The 22,539-nt window shown below is 40.7% G+C and overlaps 2 protein-coding genes across 2 annotated transcripts; one reads left to right on the top strand and one right to left on the bottom strand.

Annotated features, from left to right (window-relative positions):
* The first annotated feature begins 8,713 nt into the window (after positions 1-8,713).
* Positions 8,714-15,056, top strand: nr4a1 (nuclear receptor subfamily 4, group A, member 1). Its single transcript, XM_061735315.1, has 7 exons — positions 8,714-8,794; positions 9,751-10,543; positions 10,686-10,815; positions 11,494-11,657; positions 11,759-11,961; positions 12,093-12,271; positions 13,521-15,056. The coding sequence occupies exons 1-7, from the start codon at positions 8,748-8,750 to the stop codon at positions 13,775-13,777; spliced, it is 1,773 nt and encodes a 590-aa protein (XP_061591299.1). The 5' UTR covers positions 8,714-8,747; the 3' UTR covers positions 13,778-15,056.
* Positions 15,057-20,438: 5,382 nt separating this feature from the next.
* zgc:56699 (uncharacterized protein LOC405758 homolog) lies at positions 20,439-22,155 on the bottom strand. The gene is made up of 6 exons (XM_061734721.1): positions 22,059-22,155; positions 21,853-21,959; positions 20,951-21,077; positions 20,796-20,879; positions 20,635-20,692; positions 20,439-20,558 (listed from the first exon to the last, which is right to left on the bottom strand). The coding sequence occupies exons 1-6, from the start codon at positions 22,093-22,095 to the stop codon at positions 20,477-20,479; spliced, it is 495 nt and encodes a 164-aa protein (XP_061590705.1). The 5' UTR covers positions 22,096-22,155; the 3' UTR covers positions 20,439-20,476.
* Between the last annotated feature and the right edge of the window lie 384 nt (positions 22,156-22,539).

Genomic DNA, 22,539 nt, shown 5'->3' with positions numbered 1-22,539 from the left:
TTGTTAAAAAAGCCCTGATGTTTGTAGAGTATTTGCTGCCACAACGACACATTTAAGAAAATCTAATTATTTGGTTTACAAAGCAGCAGAGTTGTTCTAAGTCTATTAGGAAAAATATGCTTAACTTAACTTAACTTAACAGCATTAGCATGATTAAAAAAAGCTTTGAAAGAGACAGAAAAAAACTTAAAGGAGCATGAGGCAGGATTGAGGCAGGATTTATGAAAAAAATTCGTATACGTTTTAAGTTTTCTAGTAATAATGTCAGATGAAGCGTTCCAAACCCAAAAGAATGAGCCCTCTAGTGTGTCTCTCCATTGCCTTGAACAGGCTGTGTGCTGCAAAATGTGCTGCAATTGTGGGGCCGAATTTCCTGCGCTGTCCTGCGGATGTGACGTCACATGACGCTGCATGTGCGTTCTCCCCGTTCTCCCGTGCTGGCTTTGCTGTTGGCTGCAGTACCCCCGACGGCCGTCGTGGCAAAGGGTGGCGCTAGAGAGTCTCATTTCTTAAAAGGAGCCTCATGCTCCTTTATTTTCAATATTGTGTAAAGCTTCAAGGAGCCTTCTGTAAGAAATGTCCAAAACTGGTACTGCAGTCTCTTTCAAAATATTGTTGAGCGGCGTGTACCCTCCCCGTCCTCCCCCCGACCAGAGGTTGCCAGGTAGTCTGCAGAATGCAGCAGGAACGTAGGCTGCCATGGCTGCGATAATTAGAGCCGAGCTGGCAACCCGGATGCTGAAACAATACTGACTTGGTGATTGGGAGATAGGTGGAGGGTGGAGCTTCAGAAACAATACTGACTTGGTGATTGGGAGATTGGTGGAGGGTGGAGCTTCAGAAACAATACTGACTTGGTGATTGGGAGATAGGTGGAGGGTGGAGCTTCAGAAACAATACTGACTTGGTGATTGGGAGATAGGTGGAGGGTGGAGCTTCAGAATCAATACTGACTTGGTGATTGGGAGATAGGTGGAGGGTGGAGCTTCAGAAACAATACTGACTTGGTGATTGGGGGATAGGTGGAGGGTGGAGCTTCAGGCCAAAACAAAAAATGACAACATAAACATCAGTTGAGGGCTGCAACTCCTCTTTTTAAACTGGAATATCCTGGCTTGAGTGCTGTTGTCAGTGACATAAGTATTTGAAATGAACATGATTTTTAAATGTCTGTTGACATATCGGTGTCATTTTATGATTCGTTTAATTATTGCTCTTACATACAGCTCCTTTAAGAGTCACTTCTCACAACAAACAGGCAGAAGTGCAACACGTTGGTAGCATGGTTGGTTATGATGGAGCATCCCGATAAGCCTGACAAACCAGTGCTGTTGATCTCCAACCTCTAAAAGAAGCATTGTGGGGCCACGGTGGCGCAACGTCGCTGGGCATCGGCTCATTTAGGACGGTTACACGTGAAGCACAAACTGTCCTGTGCTCAGTGAATCAAAATGTGATATCCTTTTTGAAAGCATGAACATCACATCCTCTGCAATAAAGGGACTAATGGCCTCGTTATCAGCAAAAGGTCACAAATAAATATTTAAAAAACAGTATCCACAATTGTATAAGGAAGCATAAATGTATGGCATGGATAGCTGTAACATACCTGAAGGGACCACAAATGTTGAACCATATATGAAGGTTTGAAGTTATACGTACTGGCGTCAGCACAACGGGCCTCATTAAAGAAAGTAAATCTGTGACTGGGTTAGCTCATAAAAATCCTCCTTACGTCAATCATATTCCACAAACACTACGTAAAATACAGTTTTGACAGAGGTGTCTTCAGTATTCACATTCATTACTCAGGTAGAAGTATAGATACTAGAGTTTAAAAATACTCCTGTAGAAGTTGAAGTATCAACTCAAGATCTTTACTCAAGTAAAAGTATAAAAGTACTGGTTTCAAAACTACTTAAAGTATAAAAGTAAAAGTAATGTAAGGGGGAAAAAGCCATTAAGGACAAAAGCCATTGAAAATGAATGCATCTTAGTATAATGTAAATATACTAAAGAACCATATATGTGTACTATTGAGCATTAACATGTGTTTCAGAGAGCAGCAGATATGATGACTAGTTGCCTATAAGTATTGTAATGGTGCAAAAAGTCAAACTTCAGAGGCATGTTATCATTTATCCTAACCTTTATTGGAATGTACATCCAAGTTTAGTTTTTTTTTTTTTTAAAGGCCGAAATGAAATAGAGTAACGAGGCTGTTTTTAAAACGTAAGGAGTAAAAAGTACAGATAATTACGTGAAAATGTAAGGAGTAAAAGTAAAAAGTCGTCTGAAAAATAATTACTCCAGTGAAGTATAAATAACCAAAATTTCTACTTAAGTAAGGTAACGAAGTATTTGTACTTCGTTACTTGACACCTCTGAGTTTTGATCATAAGAAGTCATAAATAGTGCTCCTAGAAAGGCCTTGCTTAATTCAGATGATTAATTAAGACGATGTTGCATTACAACAGGATGGCCCCACAGTATTTAACACAAAAAGATGTTTTCTGCTATTTTATACAAAATAAACAAGCCGAGCAACATTAAGCCGATCATAGTCTGCTAGGAACATCTGGGTTTCACAAGGAAAAGTGAATAACATATTGCATTGATAGATTTTGCTTAAAGTAAAGAATGTGACGGTCACAGTTTACATATGGAATTAAAATCTTCCCATGATCCATATCAAATTTTTTTGTAAGATATTTATTGCCTCTGTATTTTTCCAAGGACATTCACTGGCTGTGTCACAGTGACACCAGCAGATGTGACTGCGAGACTGAAGTCAGCCCTGGAGCGACTGTGTGTGTCTGAGTGTGTGGACCAGTGCGTATACGTGGGCAGGAAACGAGGGAGGAATGTGAGAGTGGGACGGCTCAAAAGGGGACATTCTCAAACTGATGACAAAAAAAGAGTTTGTCCTCATCTGTGGTGACAAAGACAAGCATGAAGACAGAATTCTTTGAAGAAATGTCTGTAATGACAGCACAGTCCGGGATGACGTCGTCGTCACTTGTGCAGCCTGGACTGAAACGGTCAATACTGGCAGCCTCATGAATCTGCAAATATATGCAAGATTTCAAACTGTGTTTTACAATTCTCAGCTACTGATAAAGTACCACCACACTGCATCAAAGTCTCCTCCTCTAAAGTTCCTATTTGTCTTAAATCATGTGTGATGTGCACAACTGCTTGAATTTTTGGGTGTCATCCCTCCCCGATATCTTCTGGATAAACAGCAAATGCCATGAATCATGAATGCTGATACATCTGAGTAATGTTTTTATATCTAACTTCACTGACAACATAAGAATTTTGCAGCGCTTGCTTTATTTAGTTTAGGCCAACAAGATGTCAGACCACTCTTCTTTAATCTCACCAGCAAAACCCCTTTAAGATCCTCGAACATTTCTTTTTGTCTCATTAAGTGTGGAAAATATAACAGGAGCAGACAGTCTGATAGCAGGTCCACCAAGGCTGAACCCATATGAAGGTCAAAAGCAAAACCTCCTCCAAGTTCTGGTTCTCCACACGTGCAAATGGATGCTGCCCTCCAGTGGCGAGTGACTGGAGATTCTCTGACTGGAGGAGCCAAAGAAACCAACCATTCAACTCTTTGTCATGCGTTTCATCCTAGTAAACACTGTTGTAAAACTGCAGTTAATCTGTGGCCTCAGGGTTCACAGTGGAGTTTATTTGTAACTCGCCTGGTGACGCGCTGTCAAAAACTGAAGTGTGATCCAATCTAGTTTAGTGATAATAACAAAACATGAATATGAGTTCAATGACCAATAGCTCAGGTGTGGGGTCCGTCCAAGCATTTACAGGTATTTGAGATTACTGGAATTAATGTAAAGCTCTGAAATACCAGAGCATCAACGCCAGGGTCCCAGTAACACGTCCCAGTTCCGAATTTCATTCATGAATTACAAGTAAACCCGTTAGGTTAGGTGCTGTGAAACTGAGTTTTGAGCATCTATGTGACGTTTCTTCACCCAAATCTTTATTTGAGGAAAAAAAGACGTACAGTTAGCACAGATGTGATGAATTGGGGTTTGTATTTCTGAACAAATCTGCAGCTGCACCTTGTGACTGTCAATAAATTAAGCTATTAATAGATCATCATAGTGTACTACTTGTGTACTAGTTTTAACAGATGTTTGGAAGAGTAAATTCAATAATAATAATAATAATAATAATAATAATAATGTTCTTGATTTTTAATAGAAAGAAATGAGGAAGACAGCATTATTTAAATTTAGCTGCAGTTTCATTCTATCCCTTCTTGCTGAATAGATCATTCTCTCCCCGTTTGAGCCACCAGATGGAGCATGAAGAGTATGCAGGCTTCCTCCCACTGGTGCAACTGTAAGCAAAAAGTGAGAACTTTGAAGTGGCCACAAACACAACGGATAAAATGTCACTTGTTTCTGCTTTCAAGGACAACGTCATAAATCATCTGAAAAATTACAAATGTAGCAACCCACTACATTTATTTCTCACAATAATCATGAAAAAACATAATTAAGCCCACATACAAATGGGAAAAAGCCCCTTTGCAGGTGTGGAAAAGAGGAGAAGGTCATAATTTATGGGATCTGTTCATAAAACATGAGACATCATTGATATGCAGAGTGTGGTGGTCTTTACATCTGAGACTGGAAAAAGGAACACGATAAGGACAGTGGTGACTTAAGCCTCGAGGAGGAATGTGGGGGTGATATAAAAAAGAACTGTCACGTGTTGATGAAATGAAAAAGGGAAGCGCTGCAAGAAGGCCTAGTCATGTTTTCGTCATGGTGAAAACAGCAGCTTCTCCAAATATGTTCATTTCATCGCCGGGCAATTCTGCTTTTTTGCAACTTACTCCACTTTGTGGTATGAACGTGGACATGTAAAATATCCCACGCATTCAAACTCTCTTCTGTATTTTTACATATCTGTGTTTAAAAAGTGAGAAAAGAACTTGTGTTTATACCGTTCATCATAATGTTTCTGTAAAACTACACAAATCACAATCATGTTCAAGTGTCAAACCTTGAAAAATAGTTTCATATTAATGGAAAACCTAACAGAAAGTCACTCAAATAAATGGTTTTAATCACTACTACACATTAACTGCACGTTCTTCAAATCTGTTGACGTCAAAGGAGGGATGGTGCTCAATTATACAAAACGACATTTCCTCATTCTTTTTCTTTATAACTTTTTATTTATTTATATGTACAAAGAACCCGGGGTCGTCATGGTTGATACAGGTCAAACCTAATGTTTACACGTACATCCTGGCCTAATGCCACACTATTCAAGGTGTGCACACACCATCCATTTTTCCCAGCGCTCCATGGATTTTTCCAACTGAAGCCATAAGCCTGAAGCCTAAAACAAAAGTAAGTCTCTCCATACAGTAAACTTCTTGAACTCATGCCACTGCACCGATGCCCACCTTCTACTTATAGCTTTCCTCGACGGCTAAAATAATCTTCTGTCCTTACGTAGGAATGTCTCTGGAGTCTTACCAAGGTACACTATAGAACATTTTCATGTGAGGGCCATATCGTATGATTCATCAAGCTGTGCCCTCTGCATTGGAGCACTGTCAGTAGATGCATCCTGTATCCCCACAGCTGTTCTGGATGTAAATCCCAGGCTGAGCTTTGAAGCTTGCCCTCAGCAACACGGGCAGGTTTTGGACTCACAGCCTCACTTTGGTTCAGTTGGGGTTCCACGTTGCTCTCAGTTAACATGTCTCAGATACAATCAGATTACAACGTTACAGTGTTTTCCTCAGACCTTTCCTGCAGCGCCACTGTGAGGTTCATATTTGTGCTGTTAAGAAAAGTAGCCAGTGGGCACAAAGACATGTTCTGATCAGCATTCCTGATGTTACACCCACTGGGAAAAAACTGATATTTTGAGTGCAGAAAATGAGCTGTGTCAGGCACAACTGTATCTGCAAGTCCTAAAACAGACTGCATGTACTGGGAGAGTCAAGAGACTGCGGTTGCCCGGTCTGTCTTCAGGAGTATGAGTGAAGAGAGAAGATGTAGGAAGTCTGGAATTGTTGAGGTGCCCACATGCAGGCCTTCACTTATGCTAATGATTGGGGGGCTTTTCAGCACCTTGCTTCACAATCTCTCTATCAGCCTGCTGCCCTGACAGATTTCCAAGACCAGAAGTCTCAGATGAGTATTTAATGATATTATTTTCACTGTTTATGTGACGACACGAATTATTAACAGAACTGAAGAGATGACACATGCTTGCAGTTTGTTTCCACGTTGACTGTCCGTGTAAAAGAAGACAGGAATAAACAGTGCTATCTATCACTAAAATAGTTTACGTTAACCCCTTAACAGATATATCTTTTTCAGGTATCTGGGAATTTTTTGGAAACTTGCAAATGCCCCAGAGATGAATTACTTCATAATCACTGAATGAAGCTGTAAATAGGACATTAAATTCTCTTAGGACTGGAAAAAGATGCAAAGCCCTATTGATAGCATCTTTTCTGTCTCATTTACATCTGTATGCAAACTAATAGGAATCCAACCTCAACAGTTTTGTTTTTTTTCCAGGCCGTAGCTTTGACCACCTTTCCCGTTAAAAAAGGCTTTGTATGAACTTCCACCTGCTATCAGGCTTGTCACAATGCAGAGCTTCCTCGTGGATTCCCTACAGCCCTCTTGGGGGAACCTTGGAATCGCTTACGTATTTAAAAAAGCTCCATATGCTTTAGGTTCCTAACAAGCTTGGACCGAAGCCCCAGAGCTTTTCTACACAATCCAAAACATCTTCTTGGTGCAAAAATAGAACTGTGGAAGAACAACAGGTGGTGGATCGTGCCCTGGCCGTGCATGCGTCTGCGAGAGAGAACAGTTGCCAAATGAAATCCATGTTTCTTGCACAGCATGGAAACAGTGAAAGCAACTGAAAAAAATGACTAACTGATATTTTATGTACAACTTCAAGCAAATGACAAAAAAGTGGGCTCAGAGGTGATCCAAAGACAAAATCCTGTTGATGTCATGTTGATTATCATCAATGCCAGGAAGACGACATGTCTGATAATACAGATCAGATAACTAGTAAAAACAGAGGTGCTGCAGGGAGGCCCAGACGCTGGTCACATGACATCATAGAAGCAGGAGGGGTGAGGGAAGCTGAATTAGGGGATGATTAGTTTCCATGGTGTATTTTCCAAAGAAAGAAAGGGTCTTGTAGCTGCAAACAAATGTGCACGTTTCCTTTTTGTGTAAATGGGCTTGACCTGAAAGCAAACATGAGTGTCACATGCAGCTTAGTGCAGCAACATACAACTGAATTGTTCCCTTTATTTAAATAATCAGCATTTCCATAATCACATTGTCAGCTTCACACACGCGTGTGTGCACACTCCTGCTTCCTCAGTGGTACCAGCTCATAAAAAAAAAACTTCCTCCCATGCAGGCCACATGTTTCAATTCATAGAGACTGAGCAGCCGGTACCCTTTACCTGTTTCATTCAAGTTTTTGACTCCAGAACAAAGATACAGAAATAGCAATACCACATGATGCTCTATAAAGTCAGTCCTGACGTGAGTTCATAAAAACACATCTGAAAGCCTCAAATGATTTAAATCTACTATGAATTATAATAATCATGTCAGGCTGGTTCTGTTCTGAGCCATTGCACCTGCCCTTCTTGTCTGTGTGTAACACAACTTCACTCTAGATTTGCTGTATGGATAGTACTAGCAAAGATACTCTATACATATATTGAATGTCTCTGGTACTAGTAAATAATTGAAGCGTATTTAACACATAAGCACAAAGTTTAGATAATTATAGCCATATAACTACATTTTAAGATCCTCTTCAAACCAAAAGGCACTGGAGCACCTTAATGTTGTTGATGTTGTTTAGTAAGCATGTCATCCTGATCCTAATCAGCCCATCTATATGTAGCAGGGTTTCCTGTGCTGGTGAAACATTAACCTTAAAGATAACAGACTTCTCAATGAAATGAGCAAAAACAAGTTCACGCATGAAAGACACATTACCTCATGGGACAATTAACTGCTCCCCCTTCATTTTCATTTGACATATAAGCCCTTCTTTTGTAAATATTTGTGTTTTCAAGAAGTCATTGAGGTACTTCAGATTTTTAAACTAAAGGAGACTTTCTCTGTTTGACTTACAGCAAAACTTTCTTTTTTGCACCCTTTAACCGTGAGCGCACCGTCCTGTCTATAAGTGATAAAATCATGTGTTTCCCTCTCACATTTAGTCAGACAAAGTTATGAACAAATAAGCTGATAATTGGGGGAGCCAAATTAATAAGAGCAGTTTAAACTCCCGGGCTGGCGAAACAAGAACAGAACACATTTGATTGTGATCTGCGGGTTTGTTTTGGTTGTTTTTTTTTCTTCTTTCATTCATTAGTATTATTTTTAGTTTTCCTCTCTTCTCTGTGTGAATGTGAGAAAAAAGTGTGTGCGTCCGCCGGACAAAGCTGCGGTTCTTCGCTGCTTGCGCGTCAACGGAATCCCGTAGTGCGTCACGCCGCGGCGCTTCTCTCGAAAGCGCGCTGGGATTGGCCGCGGGCTGGAAATCTCCCCGCCCACCGCGCGCCTTGTACGGGCCACGCTCTGGAAACAGCCCGCTGACGTCATGGACCCGCCGCTCCGCTATAAGAGCGTCGGTAGGAGCAGCGGGGGCAGCCTGACTGAGACTCAGCTCGGAGCGGCTGAACATGCCGGATGGTCGCTCGTAGAGTGCAGATAGTTCAAAAACACTTGTCAGACAGGTAAGAAACATTTTGATCACTAATACAGCAGACTCAAATACCGTTTTCTTTTCAGTCTTATTGCTGCAGCGGCGCTGACGCTTGTCTTGTAGTTTAGTTGGTTTTGAGCTGCGCAGAGAGAGAGCATCCTGCTTTTAGTTTAGTCTGACAGTAAAGTAAACAAAAAAACCGTCAACAACTGTAAGTGATAGCGGCACAAATAGAGTATATATCGTTTTACTGTGTATGTATTTCTATTCTCAACACGCCTTGCTTGCAGACTGAACTTTTGACACCTGTTGCACATGATGCGCTGGCACTGCTCTTGAAAGTCAACCCGCTGCGCTGCAGGCGGTATTATTACCATAATGTAAAATCAGAATAAGGTGCCTTTTGATTGCTGCTATAAAGAGTACAATGCTTTCCAGGTTTTTCTTGTAAATGATGGATGTCAATTTATTTTTTTCATGGCCACCAAACCAGCAGGGCGACCTAGAAAGCGTGGGGTTCCCTAAAACTACAGGTTCCGTGTATTGCAGTTCTATAATTAGTCACTCTTTAATAAACTTGCTTGATAAATATATATAAGAAGAATACGCAATATTTGAAATATTTCAAAAACTACAGGTTCTGTGTATTGCAGTTCTATAATTAGTTACTCTTTAATAAACTTGCTTGATAAATATATATAAGAAGAATACGCAATATTTGAAATATTTCAAAAAGGAAGTCCAGCATTAGGCTATAGCTGTTGTTGTTTCAAGTATTTTAGATTTGCTGTTGATATTATGTTGACAATGAGCATATTTTACCTTATGTTCAATCAACTTTTGGAGAATATTGTAATTTAAAGCAGTAAGATTGTAGACACAGTTGAAACATAGTCATATCTTATCCCAGGTTAAATGGTTACAGCTGGTCAGGTCAAGTTAAAGATCTACAAGTTTGTCTAACAGTTGTATTTGTGTGTTTCTTAGTCTTGCAGCCATGACTTGCATACATCCCCAGCATGGAGGCCAGCCCAATGAGAACAGCTTTGTTAGCAGCGACTTCCAGAGCGCAGACTTCATCTCCAGACTGGCAGCGGACATGAGCACCCCCCGGGACCACCTCTCTGCTCCGTCTCTGCCCAGCATCAGTTCCCTGGTGGGCACACCTGCAGGAGCCTTCGATGCATATTCATGCCAGTTTACTACAGCTCCTACCCATGTCACCCCGATATCGGGCCAGGAAAGCCCTTTCAAGTTGGATGAACTCCAAGTTTACGGTTGCTACCCAGGATCGTTCATGCTGACTTATCCAGATGAGGCTGTGTCCCCTAGTGGGTCGGATTACTTTGGCAGCCCTGCGTCAGCCTCGTCTCCCTCCACGCCCAGCTTCCAGAGTCAGCATGCGTCTAACTGGGATTCGGCCTTCGGGCCTTACTCCCCCAGTCAAGGCTACTGGGCGGCCGAGGACTCCTCAGTATCACACGCAGCATCTTTTTTCACATTTGCCCCAGGATCTGCTGAGGATATGTCTCATTTGGGTCAGCCACTTTTGCGAGAGCAGGAACCTTTAGCTGTGGCTCATCCTCAGGCCTGTGCAGTGACTTTCCCTGCCATGGGCATGGAGCAGGCCCCTAGTCTTGATGGAGCAGAACTTCTGGACGGAAACTTATCGCCCAAGTTAAGAAGTGGAAATGAGGGTGGCTGCGCTGTGTGCGGAGACAACGCCTCGTGTCAGCACTACGGGGTTCGCACCTGTGAGGGATGCAAAGGCTTTTTCAAAGTAATATGATATTCCTAGTCCATGAACCCAAGCCATCTATTTCAAATCAATCGCACCTTTCAATAAAACAGATGTTTGTGTCATGAGATTCCAGCCAATTTTAAATCCTCCTCTTTTTCTTTCTCTCTTTTTCTTTTTACAGCGCACAGTTCAAAAAAATTCCAAGTATGTTTGCCTTGCCAACAAAGACTGTCCTGTGGACAAGAGGAGGCGAAACCGGTGCCAGTTCTGTCGCTTCCAGAAGTGTCTGGCAGTGGGAATGGTCAGAGAAGGTGAGTGCAGTGCACATCCAACATAGGATGGTCCACCATTTCTACTTCTGCCTGATCAAAACTTCAAATTAGAGAGTAAATAACAGCCTCCCTGTAGTAGGGCTGGGCGATTTTGGATTTTTTTTCTCTGAAAACCCGATTTTCGATTTCGATTTCGATTTTTTTGGTAAAACTACAAAAGACAATGGAATAAATTGTTTCAAATATTTTATCTTTATTTTTAAACAAAAATAGCAAACAAATTTCCCTATTGGGAATGAAGTGCAATTGAAAGATACTGTAAATCCTCCTTGAGTTTAGTAAAGTGACAACATTTACAATTTTCTTGACCAAACAAAGATGACTAGACGAGCTCTGTCTGTAATGCAGCCAGCTGCAAAAAAGGAAAATCGATTTTCTGATTTTCCTTTTTTTAACATAGATTGTGATTAATAAATCCGATTTAGATTTAAAATCGATTAATCGCACAGCCCTACCCTGTAGTAACACTCATGTCATTGAACCTGTTCTCAAAGTTCTGTATGAAGATGCAACTGTACCAGTCTAGTCATAGATATTCAGTCTAAATGTACCACTTCTGAATGTTTGAAATCCTTTGAAAAACAATATTGTGGGCATTTCTATGGTAAATATAGCCAAAGTAAGGAATTTAATATCTTTTTTTTTTTTTTTAAACAGTTGTGAGAACAGATAGCCTAAAAGGACGAAGGGGTCGCCTACCATCCAAACCTAAAGTGGTTCAAGATGCGACAACGACCGTGTCTCCAGTGAGCATGATAGCATCACTGGTGAGGGCCCACATCGACTCCAACCCCGGCGTCGGGACTCTGGATTACTCCAAGGTGGGAGGAAAACAATGTCTCTCACAATGTTTTCAGCCCCTTTTTCATTCACTATGAAGTGAGGGGATGCATCCTAACATCTTTTCTGTGTATTATTTCAGTATGTTGAGAAGGAAGTCAGCATGGACCAGAAAGAAGATGCGAATGACATCAAACAGTTTTACGACCTCCTCACAGCCTCTATGGAGGTGATCAGGAAGTGGGCGAAGGACATCCCTGGATTCTCAGAGTTCTGCACGGAGGATCAGGAACTGCTGCTGGAATCTGCATTTGTTGAACTCTTCATCCTGCGTCTTGCATATCGGTGAGTGCTGCCTCTTATCTTTTCATAGGGGGAGAGGGCGGACGTTGAATAGTCGAATAAATGATGTCTGCAACATCTTTAATAACATTAGATAGATCTCAAGAGCCTGTTCTTTTATTTTTTTTTTTAAGATCTAACCCTAAAATGGAGAAGCTGATCTTCTGCAACGGGGACGTGCTTCATAAAACCCAGTGTGTGCGAGGCTTTGGGGACTGGATCGACTCCATCCTGGAATTTTCTGAAAGTCTTCATCGTATGAAGCTGGACATCTCCTCCTTCTCTTGTCTTACAGCTCTGGTCATCATCACCGGTAAGATCTTCAATCACGTTACTTTTTTTAGAAATGTCATTCACAAATTCACTGGAACATGAAGCCGTCCAATCTAATACTGCTAAGAAACTGCTTTATCAGCAACTGTAACAAGACTGTGCACGAGTGAGAGTGTTTTGTAGCTTTCATTGCGATGGCACTAAACAAGAGCTTAACAACAGATGACTGACATGACAGCTGTGTGATAAAGTGTAACACGACCTCGCGTTTAACACAGGGAAGATGTCACGTATCAGAGCAGGCCTAAACATAACAAGAGGGAAAGGTTTACATGTAGACCCCAGGGATTATGGCACCAAATAAATAAATGGGGCTCATGTTTTATATGAGAAGTTTCCAAATACAATCCACAATGCTTTAAACTGAATTAAAACAATGAAGTGAGTAGAAAGTAAATGAGAAAAAAACACTGCTTAAAGGAGCATGAGGCTCCTTTTAAGAAATGACTCTCTAGCGCCACCTTTCGCCACGACGGCCGTCGGGGGTACTGCAGCCAACAGTGAAGCCGGTGTCGTGCCAAAAAGTGATTGCCTGCCAGAATCTGATTTCTCCCCTGAAAATGGGTCTTTTTACCTGCCAAAAAATGATTGAAGGCCAAATACAGTTAATGAAAGGTTGTTTCTACCTAAATATGATTTGATCTCATTCTTGAGCTTCATAATATAAACACTAGAGCTCACATGATTGCTTTTAACTCTTTTAAAGGACCATTACAACACAAAATAGGCATTTTCACCTGCCAAAAATTGATTGAAGGCCAAATACAGTTAATGAAAAGTTGTTTCTGCCTAAATATGACTTTATCTCATTCTTGAGCTTCATAATCTGAAAATCTGGCATTTTAGCGCTAACGTTCAACGGGCTGCTGTGCGCGCTCCTGCGGCCAGAAATCAGAAGAAATCAAATTCTGGCAGGCAATCACTTTTTGGCACAACACCGGCACGGGAGAACGGGGAGAACATGCATGACGTCACATCCGCAGGGCAGCGCGGGAAATTCGGGCCCAGAATTGCAGCACATTTTGCAGCACACAGCCTGTTCAAGGCAACGGAGAGATACACTAGAGGGCTCATTCTTTTTGGTTTGGAACGCTTCATCTGACATTATTACTAGAAAACTTAAACCTATACAAATTTCTTTTCATATATCCTGCCTCAATCCTGCCTCATGCTACACACTATTAGCAGTATTTGTGTAAAAGTAACAAGCCTCTTGTTCTTCTCTGCAGACCGACATGGTCTTAAGGACCCAAAACACGTGGAGGATTTGCAGAACCAGCTCATCACCTGCCTTAAAGACCACGTGTCTGGCTGCGGTTCAGAGTCCTTGCGGCCCAATTACTTGTCTAGACTTCTCGGGAAGCTGCCCGAGCTCCGGACTCTGTGCACACAAGGCCTTCAGCGCATCTTTTACCTGAAGCTAGAAGATCTCGTTCCTCCACCGCCGATTGTGGAAAAAATCTTCATGGACACGCTGCCATTCTGAGAGCGAGCCGTGAGATTGTTCATCTGTGAAATAAAACTTGGGAGTTCATTTTCAAGCCAAAGGGAAGGGACTGAGTGCTCATGCTCCGGGTACCAAAGTGACACTGCTCAGAAGTTTAGAGAAATTATAATCCTTCGGGATTCTGCAGCACCAGAGACGGAGTGCTGCTTCTGAATTATAACGGAAATGACAGAAAAATACATCTCTGGAAACTGTGTAGTCCCCAGATGGAGATTGAATGGCCAGCTCATGGACCAAACAGTGACTGTTTACATACAACTATGTGCCATGATTGGAACCACACCTGATGAAGGGAACGTGACTGCACTTGCCAACCAGTTACACATTAAAAACAAATCAAATCTGCACCATCTTTTCAATGTTCAAACCAATCAATCATTTTTGCAGAGCTACTTCTGCGACACGAGCCCCTCAGAAACTCCATTACACTTTATGTTTAAGGCCACCATGGCATTTTTGGTGATAAGAAAGTAGGTTAAACCTACAGCATTATTTAGTGATGTCATTCATGTATCATGAAGTAGCATTGAGCAGCTAAAATACAATGTATAATCTAGTACAGTCTTACACACTGATCTTGTTTGTAAATGATTTTAAACCTGCAGGTGTTTTGCCACATCAAGTGCATTCTACAGAACTTTTGTTGTGGGTTTCTTCTTTTTAATAAGATGATATTGTGTTGCAGCTAAATGTGAAATAAAACGTAGAACTGCACATTTTAAATGAATTTGCAATCTTTACTCATGTTTATTTAGATATGGGCTTCTGTTATTGCCTTTAAAAAAATTACATTCTCACTAGCTAATTAGTATAGACAACAGATTTTTTTTCCTGGTCTTTATAAACACTGACTGTCTCACGTTATATTTAGAACAATATAGTTGCTTAGTTGTTTAAACGGCGCTCTACCAGCACACTTTAAACCCGAGCTAAGTACAGCTTCTTTTTTTGGCAACAGATAAGAACCTACTATTGAAAAATGTCCCCCCCCCCATCACCCTCCTCCCTCCCAGTTATGTGCTGGTCTCTTTTTAGACGGCAGTGGAATTCCCAGTCAGGTCTCACATAACCCAGACTGCTCCATCATTTGTGCATTGCCACTCTTTCACATGAGCGCATGACCGTATGGCATCACATGAATGTACACCTCGTATTGTTAAAAAAAATAAACCCCACCGTTCATGGTTATGAAATAATATTTACTTCCCAGGCGCACATGGGAGCGGATGACACACTGCAGCGGTTCACAAAGTCAGCAGGAACATAAACAGTCAGGATGGTCACGACTGATCAGTGACGTCTTTCACATGGATTAGATATGATGCTGCTGCATCTTTAAGAACAGAAATGAATCTGGCAGATGTACTCTTAATGCTGAATGTTCAGAGGGATGGATGATGAAAAAGTTCAACGCAATCTGTTCAACAGTTATGAGATTTCATAATGGAGCTAAATTAACTAAAATATGCTAAATTGCTGTACAAACATCGGTGCTGCTGTGTGTCAACTGCACCGCTTACTCTGTGACACTGCTTACAGTTTTTCACAATTGTTTAAACACATTTCCTGATAGACTACCTCACTTTCTCAAAACTCTAAACACAAATTACAAAACTCACACACAAAATGCAAAATCCTACACTTCTCTTGCAAAAGCACACTCTACCTTCAAAACAGTGTTAACTCTTCACTAAATGGTATTTTCTTCTCAAATGCCAAACACATACATCATTTGAGTAGACATTTCTAAGCACCCACTGAACACTGATGTGCAGAATGGAAGACACTATAGTATGAATGGAAAACACTAGATGAATGTTTCAGTAGAATCATGCATTTGTATGTTCAGTGTTACACCTTCAGCTGTTGGATGTAATATATCACCATATAGTATTCTTATGTATAGGCTAAGTAGAAAAAAAACACACAATTCTTTACTGTAACAACAAATATTTTACAGTATTTGGACTCAAAATGTGCAGTCCACTGGACATCACAGCACGCTGTTCACCTTTCTCAATAGTGCCACCATCCATTGTTCTCCAACCAAACCAGGAGCTCACCTGTGACCCTTTTATGGCAAATTGCTGATTGCATATGGCACAACAGCCTTTGGAGTTTAGAAATGTGATTGACTGTGTGTTCTGTGTGAACAGCAAGAGAGGGAATTCAGGAAGAGTGTGCAGGATATTGGGAATTGTGTGTCGTGTTGTGAGAAATGTGTGGTATGGAATGGGAATTTGAGTCTTGAGCAGTAAATGTGCTTGGAGTTCAGCAGGATTGGTTCAGCCCCCTGAAAGATGAGTTTCAGGTTGTGCACATTGTGTCTGATGTTCCAATAAATGTGTTTAAACAATTGTGAAAAACTGTAAAACTGGGTGGTGCAGAGTGGTGAAGATTATGCACAGCCACAAAAACAGAGAAAAAAAAGGAAATGTGGACATCGCGCCACAAATATCACTTCATATATCAGACTCGCTACGTTGTATAAAAATGGACAATGCACATGGTGTGCTCTATTTAGTTAATGCAGGGTGTTTTTTATACATGGGTGCATAATTATTGAACAATAATCTTAAAATCTATTTTTGAACAAAAGTGCTCGTAGTGACTAAGATACCAAACATGTCAACTTAAACTATGAAAAAGTGACTTTGGTATTTAATTTAATGGGGCAACTATGGTGCTGCGGTCGTGCCTGGGGCAGCGCCGTGGCTTGGTGGATAGTGCTGTTGCCTCACAGCTGCAGGGTGAACCCCCAGCCAGAAATTTGTTCTCATGCTTGCACAGGTTTTCTCCAAGTACTCCAGCTACATCCAACTCCCTAAAAGCATGCGTGCTAGGCTGATTTGTGATTCTAAATTGATTCTAGGAACAAGTGTGGTAATTTGTCTATATGTGGTTCTGTGATGGATGGGTGACCTGTCCAGGGTGTACTCTTGCCTTTTGCTCAAAGACAGCTGGGAAAGACTCCAGCAGACCCCCGTGACCCTGAATAGGAAGAAGGATGATGGATGGATGTACTGGTGTGCAGAATCATTATGTAATGTACATGGACACTGGCTCAGTGACAAATAATGAATCTTGAGTCTTGAATTACAATCCTGGAATGTTTTTCCCAACACAACTACACAATACGTACTGTACACTTCAAAAGTATTCAGTGAACCTTTTTTCGTGAGCTCAAGTTGATATAGTTTGGGGTTGGAAAAATAATGATCAGGCCAGAACACGCACTTGAAGAAGAATACAGTACATGTTCTTTGATCCTTAATTATTGGTGTCATCTATTAATACGCCTTGCTCTTCTTTAAGTACAGCTCCATTGTAATAAGAGCTGGAATGGTCATGTGTTGTTCTGCAACCTTGGTCTCATGTTTCTCCTGAGCTACAGATTTTGAAATTGTCACTCTGCCACAGTAACGTAATATACAAGTTGGAAGATTTTATACTCTTCCAAATGCAGGACTCACTTATGCAACAAGAGCGACTAGATAGTCGGCATCACTCAGATGGTTCCAGTCTGATACACTGATTAGATAGTGTAGATTGCATCTCCTTTATGTTCTTGCTGTCATCTTGCCTCAGGTTGTGACTGGGGAAACCAGTGCTGTGCCTCGCTAGAAATGCAGGATCATAAGCTTCACACAGACTGCCGGGATTAGAGGCCGGCTAGAAAGCACGGTCCGTCCACCACACATTGTGCAGGATTCTTATGTCTTTGGGAAGATGAGAGCGCCACATTTACAAAGTGATGCCGGCTGAGAGAGCTTGGGTTTCAGAGACATGCCTGAAACTTGTTTGCAGAATGTCCATTGGGTCAAGTGACAAGTTTTAGTCATGTGGGAACACCGGCCTAACATGAACTCGCTGCACTACAGCCTCACAAGAGGGGAAGCCAGACACTTTTACTTGACTCGCTCAACGTTAGCAAAAGTTTGAAGTAAAAAACAAACCACATTCAGTCATTACATTAAAGGTGACATTTCATGAAAAAAAAAAAAATTCAGTGTGACCAGCATCATGTCACATATGGCTGTCATTTTGTTTGGGGCCACCTAAGTCTGAAAAATGTCCACCAGTAAGCGGTTCAGATTTGCAGAGCTGGCATTAACGTTGCTGAAAAGACAAGGCTGAAAACGGTGCTTTTATTTCGTATCACTGTGGTCACAGAGATTTAATTGGGAGAGTTCATTGTGGTTTTTTTATGTTCATCCACAACATGTTGACGGCTTTAAAAATGTCAACAAAAAAACAATACCATTTGGGATCTGATGACAAGGACTTCCAGCTGCTGCAGAAGAAACGTTACCTGCTCAGAAATGGTCAATTTAGACATTAGGCCGGTGCAAGTCTGAAGATTATAAATGAAAAATATCTGGAAACAGCTGATGTGTCTTTGCGAGCCACCTGGCTGGATAACAAGTGATGTTTTCACTGTAAATCTAAAAAGGAGTCGCAATAATGTTCTTGCAAACAATAACAATTGAAGTGCATATTTTTATTGTTTAAATCGTCAATTTTGTTCTGGCTTTTGGAAACAAGAAAAAAACCTTGGATTGACCAGGTGTGTACTAACATTTGATCTGAAGTTGAGACTTCAATGCTTATGACCCAGAAGCAGAATCTTTTGATGCAAAGGTAAATACAGTAATTATTAAATAATTCCTGTAGTGAAATTATAAGTAAAATAATTAGGGAAATGCATGTTTTGAGGTCTTAAGGCACTCAAATACAGTGATACCACATTGAGAAGTATTTAAAAAAAAAAAAAAAGGTAAGTTTTTCTGGTAACTGACAGCAGACACTTCTTTTCTTCGCCCTGGTAGACTCAGTGCTTCGGCTGCTGCCAGTGTATCTTATCAGGCTGCCAGTCTGGGACAGGATGTAACAAGGCTATCCAGTTTCATTTCACATTTGTAGTTGCCAGGAGAGTAAATATGGATTTGGGTTTGGATTTCGAACTAAGGGCCAAAGGCTTTCAATCAATAGTGTTTAATAAATCCCCAGTGAATTAGAGAACATGGTCCAGAATCTACACAGGAAATATGGTGAAACAATCTGACAAGTGTTTGATGTAATATGTATTTAGTATTTTTTTTTTTAAATAATCTTGTTTCTTACACCTCTCAGAAGTGTAAGAATCTGAAGATTTTTCTTTACTAATATTTATTAAGTCATCTAACAGAGAAACTCCCACAAGGTTGTGAAATAATCTGAAGTTATTTGATGTAACTGTCTTTCCAGATTTAATTTTTTGTCCCAGATCAAGTCCTACTTGTACTACAAGCAGTTATTGCATTGACAAAACAATAAGCACGAAGCAGCTTCTTGTGTTCAAAAAGAGAGCTCAAGTCTGGCCAGTTCAGCATCAACACAAGTTTGTTTTTTTTGTCACTCTGCATAGGTCATAACACCTCCCACACAGACTACATTTAAGATGCAAAGATCCTTGAAAGCGATCAGAATACTACATAGAACACATGTCCTGCATGTACTACATTCAAAGGAGTCTCATCCTTAGCGAGATGTTCTGAACACTTCTAATAATAGCTACAACCAAAATAGATAGTCATCAAATGAAATTAATAGTGCCACTTAGATATGACAGAGTGTGCTGGCAGGAAGACCCCACACTTGGATTACCTCGACAGTCACCACCCTGATTTCTGTCCAGGACAGCTGAAGGGAAAGCTTTTTTACCCTCCCAACACAAAACTGAGTTACAGTGCAATCTAATATTAAATGTGGTTGTAGGAAAAGATCTGACAGCCAGTGGCGCTTGATAAATGCATGAGCTCCGTTTCAAATGGACTGAGAAGTCGGCAGATGTACTCTCAACGCTGCATGCCACTTTAGCAAAAAGCTGCAAAGTAGCGCCATCCAGTGGTCTGTAAGTACACTGGACTCAAAGCTGCATCTTGCTTTGGGAGCAACTTTATGAAGGACAAACTAATTCTTCATAAAACACTGAATTCTGGACTTAACTCAGTAAATGTCATTAAATATCAGATATTCATACCTGCTCCTCAGTTAAGAGGTTGTGCGGTTCATGCTAGGTAGTAAACTGAAGTTTTTTTCCAAACTAACTCCTCTTACATCAGTACTTTGTTGCTTTTGACAAGCATCTGAAAATGCACCTCTACACAAAACACTCATCTTCCCAGATCAAGGCAAGAAATGCTTTGCTCTTTACAGAAAAGATCCATGATCATATATTTAAAAAAAAGGTGAATATTCCTCACTAGAAAAACTTGTGGTTCATAGACATTATTCCTGCCATAGTTTTAAATGTAATCTTTTGGTGGTTTTTCCATCTACAGGAAGTTAATACCAACAACTGCAGGTCCCAAAGCAATTTGTACTCTTTTCTATTTCGCCAAGACCAAAACTACAGTTATACGTCCAATTCAATACTGAAAATGTTGGCATTCAACACCTGCATTATAACTAGATAAAACATTTGTAACGTGTGGACATTACAGCATGATTAGTTTGAAGAACAATTCCCAAAAACAATATAGATTCAAACTTTACTACCAAAAAGAAAATTGTACAAGGACAATGCCATTCAATAAAGGATGTTAAGAACAAATTTTATTAAAATGAATTTGTGCAAGTCAATCACACGTAAAAGAAATCACACGTAAAAGGAATATGAAGATTGTATATGACCTATTAGGCCTCATAACCTGGCCATGGAAAGGTAGTGGGTGGTCTGGAATTCAGTCCCAGACTATTGGTTGGCCTCACCACAGTTCTGCAGAGAGAAACAAAACTGTTGAAAACCAAAGACAGATAAGTACTGACAAAGTGAGGTGAAGCAGCTTACTTACGTTTGAGTCACTACTGTATTAACACCCCACACAAATGGTGTTGGAAATTCATCGGCCTCTGCAAAGACAGCAAACTCTGAACTTTACCCAACGGTGAACATTTGAGTCAAGGTCTAACACCGGACCACCAGCAAAGAAAAACATGAGGTTCTGAATGATACCTTTGTCCCAATCCTCAGTGGCGCTTGAATTGACCCATGTACTGACTGGAACGTGCCAATTACAATGTCCATTTTTTCTTTCAGCTGCAAGAAAGTAAAGTAAGAATAAACTCTGAATCTGCAGACCAACACATGCAAGCAAATGACAATGTTACCATCTTCAGCATCCACAGAAATTCTGTCCTCGCAGGTCTGAGTGTGGTGAGCCAGCTCATGCTTGTGAACCAGATGGCGAGCATTGAAGGGACAGGTTTTCAGCTCACTGGCCAGTTTTGGATGATTCTACATAAACGAAAGATCAGAAAACAGTTAGACTGCTGGAGAATGATGCAATTCAGAGCATTTTCAAACATTACTACAAATACTTCTGTTGCAGCACATCAAGATCCTAAAATTTAATCTTTAAAATCCACCGAAGAACTGTAATACAAACAATTTTTCAGCTCCACTGGAGTAAAGACCTGCAATGGGACATCCTTGCCACAATTATGCCTAACCCCCCACCCCCCCTTTTTGTTAAATACTTGGCAAAACCCCAAGTTCCATTCAACTGCTGAACTGCAATAGTGCATTAATGGGATTTGAAAGGGACGACTGTAAATCCTGAGTTTTATGGACCGGACATCTGAATCCCAAACAGAGCTGTAGCTTGCTGCATTACATATTTGAGCACATAGGATCTCCAAGTTTATATTACTGATCCTTGAAAGCAAATTTTGAACAGATTATACTCACTGAAAGATATTTTAATTGAAGGAAAATATTTAAGATACAAATGTTTATTCCTCCTCCTGCAAAAATAGTAAAAAATTGCAGAGTAGAAAGCCCAAAATGAGCAGCAAATGTATAATCTGACTCACTGATGGCATGGTAAATTTAGTAAAAAGAAGAGTGTGCTGGTACACAAAACAACACGGTTTTATGAAATCATAAACAGCCAACCCGGTGAATGACTAAGATTTGTTCACCTTTGGCTGTAAATGTACATTTTGGACCCAGACCACACTCTTATTTTCCAAAGCTGTTAGCGTGAGCCGACAACAAAAACTCAATTCACCTTCCTGCACTTCATCAGGTGATAAGGAAAGCGGCAGACACGGATTTTGTGGTTTTTGTCAAAAGGACATTGCACAAGTTTGTCAGGGTCAGAGTTTCCTTTTTCATCTAAGGAAAGAGACAAAAAAAAAGACATGCATTCACAAATAAGATTAATTTAAAAAAAAAATTAGCAAAGTAGTGAGAGAATCTCTCTTAAAATCTTACACTCTTCAGTTGGTTGCTCCTCAGTTTCTGAAGACATCCTGTATGTGGTGGTGGCACCAAATCTGATGTTGGTCTCCGTGTGTAGCTGAGACTTAGTGCTAACGGTTCAAACGAGAGGTAATACACCAAGTCAGCAAGGGACACAAATTAATACAAAGAAAGAGAAGTGGAGGGCTCTTGGTTGCACCCTGCTCCCCAAGTCATCCTAAACTTTTCTGACATCATGAACTGTTCTCGACAACTACTCGGCATCCTGGCTGAAGGCGTTTAAGGCCCAGATACACTTGCTGTTGGTGCACGTCGTACCGGTGTTCTGTCGATTTCTGCTGCTTTGTCGAAAAATGCTACCCAACACCGTGTCCTAACTGCATGCAATGCGAGCGAGCGTCAGCGACCTTCCTGGTTAAATAAAGGCGAATGATTGAATGAATATCAAATAAAGCGATATAATTGTTTTTTTCCTCTCTTTATCATATAATGT

Source organism: Cololabis saira, chromosome 12 (assembly GCF_033807715.1).
Source record: "Cololabis saira isolate AMF1-May2022 chromosome 12, fColSai1.1, whole genome shotgun sequence".
Lineage (NCBI taxonomy): Eukaryota > Metazoa > Chordata > Actinopteri > Beloniformes > Belonidae > Cololabis > Cololabis saira.
Note: the sequence above shows the minus strand (reverse complement) of the source record. Positions and strands in the feature narration are given on the sequence as shown.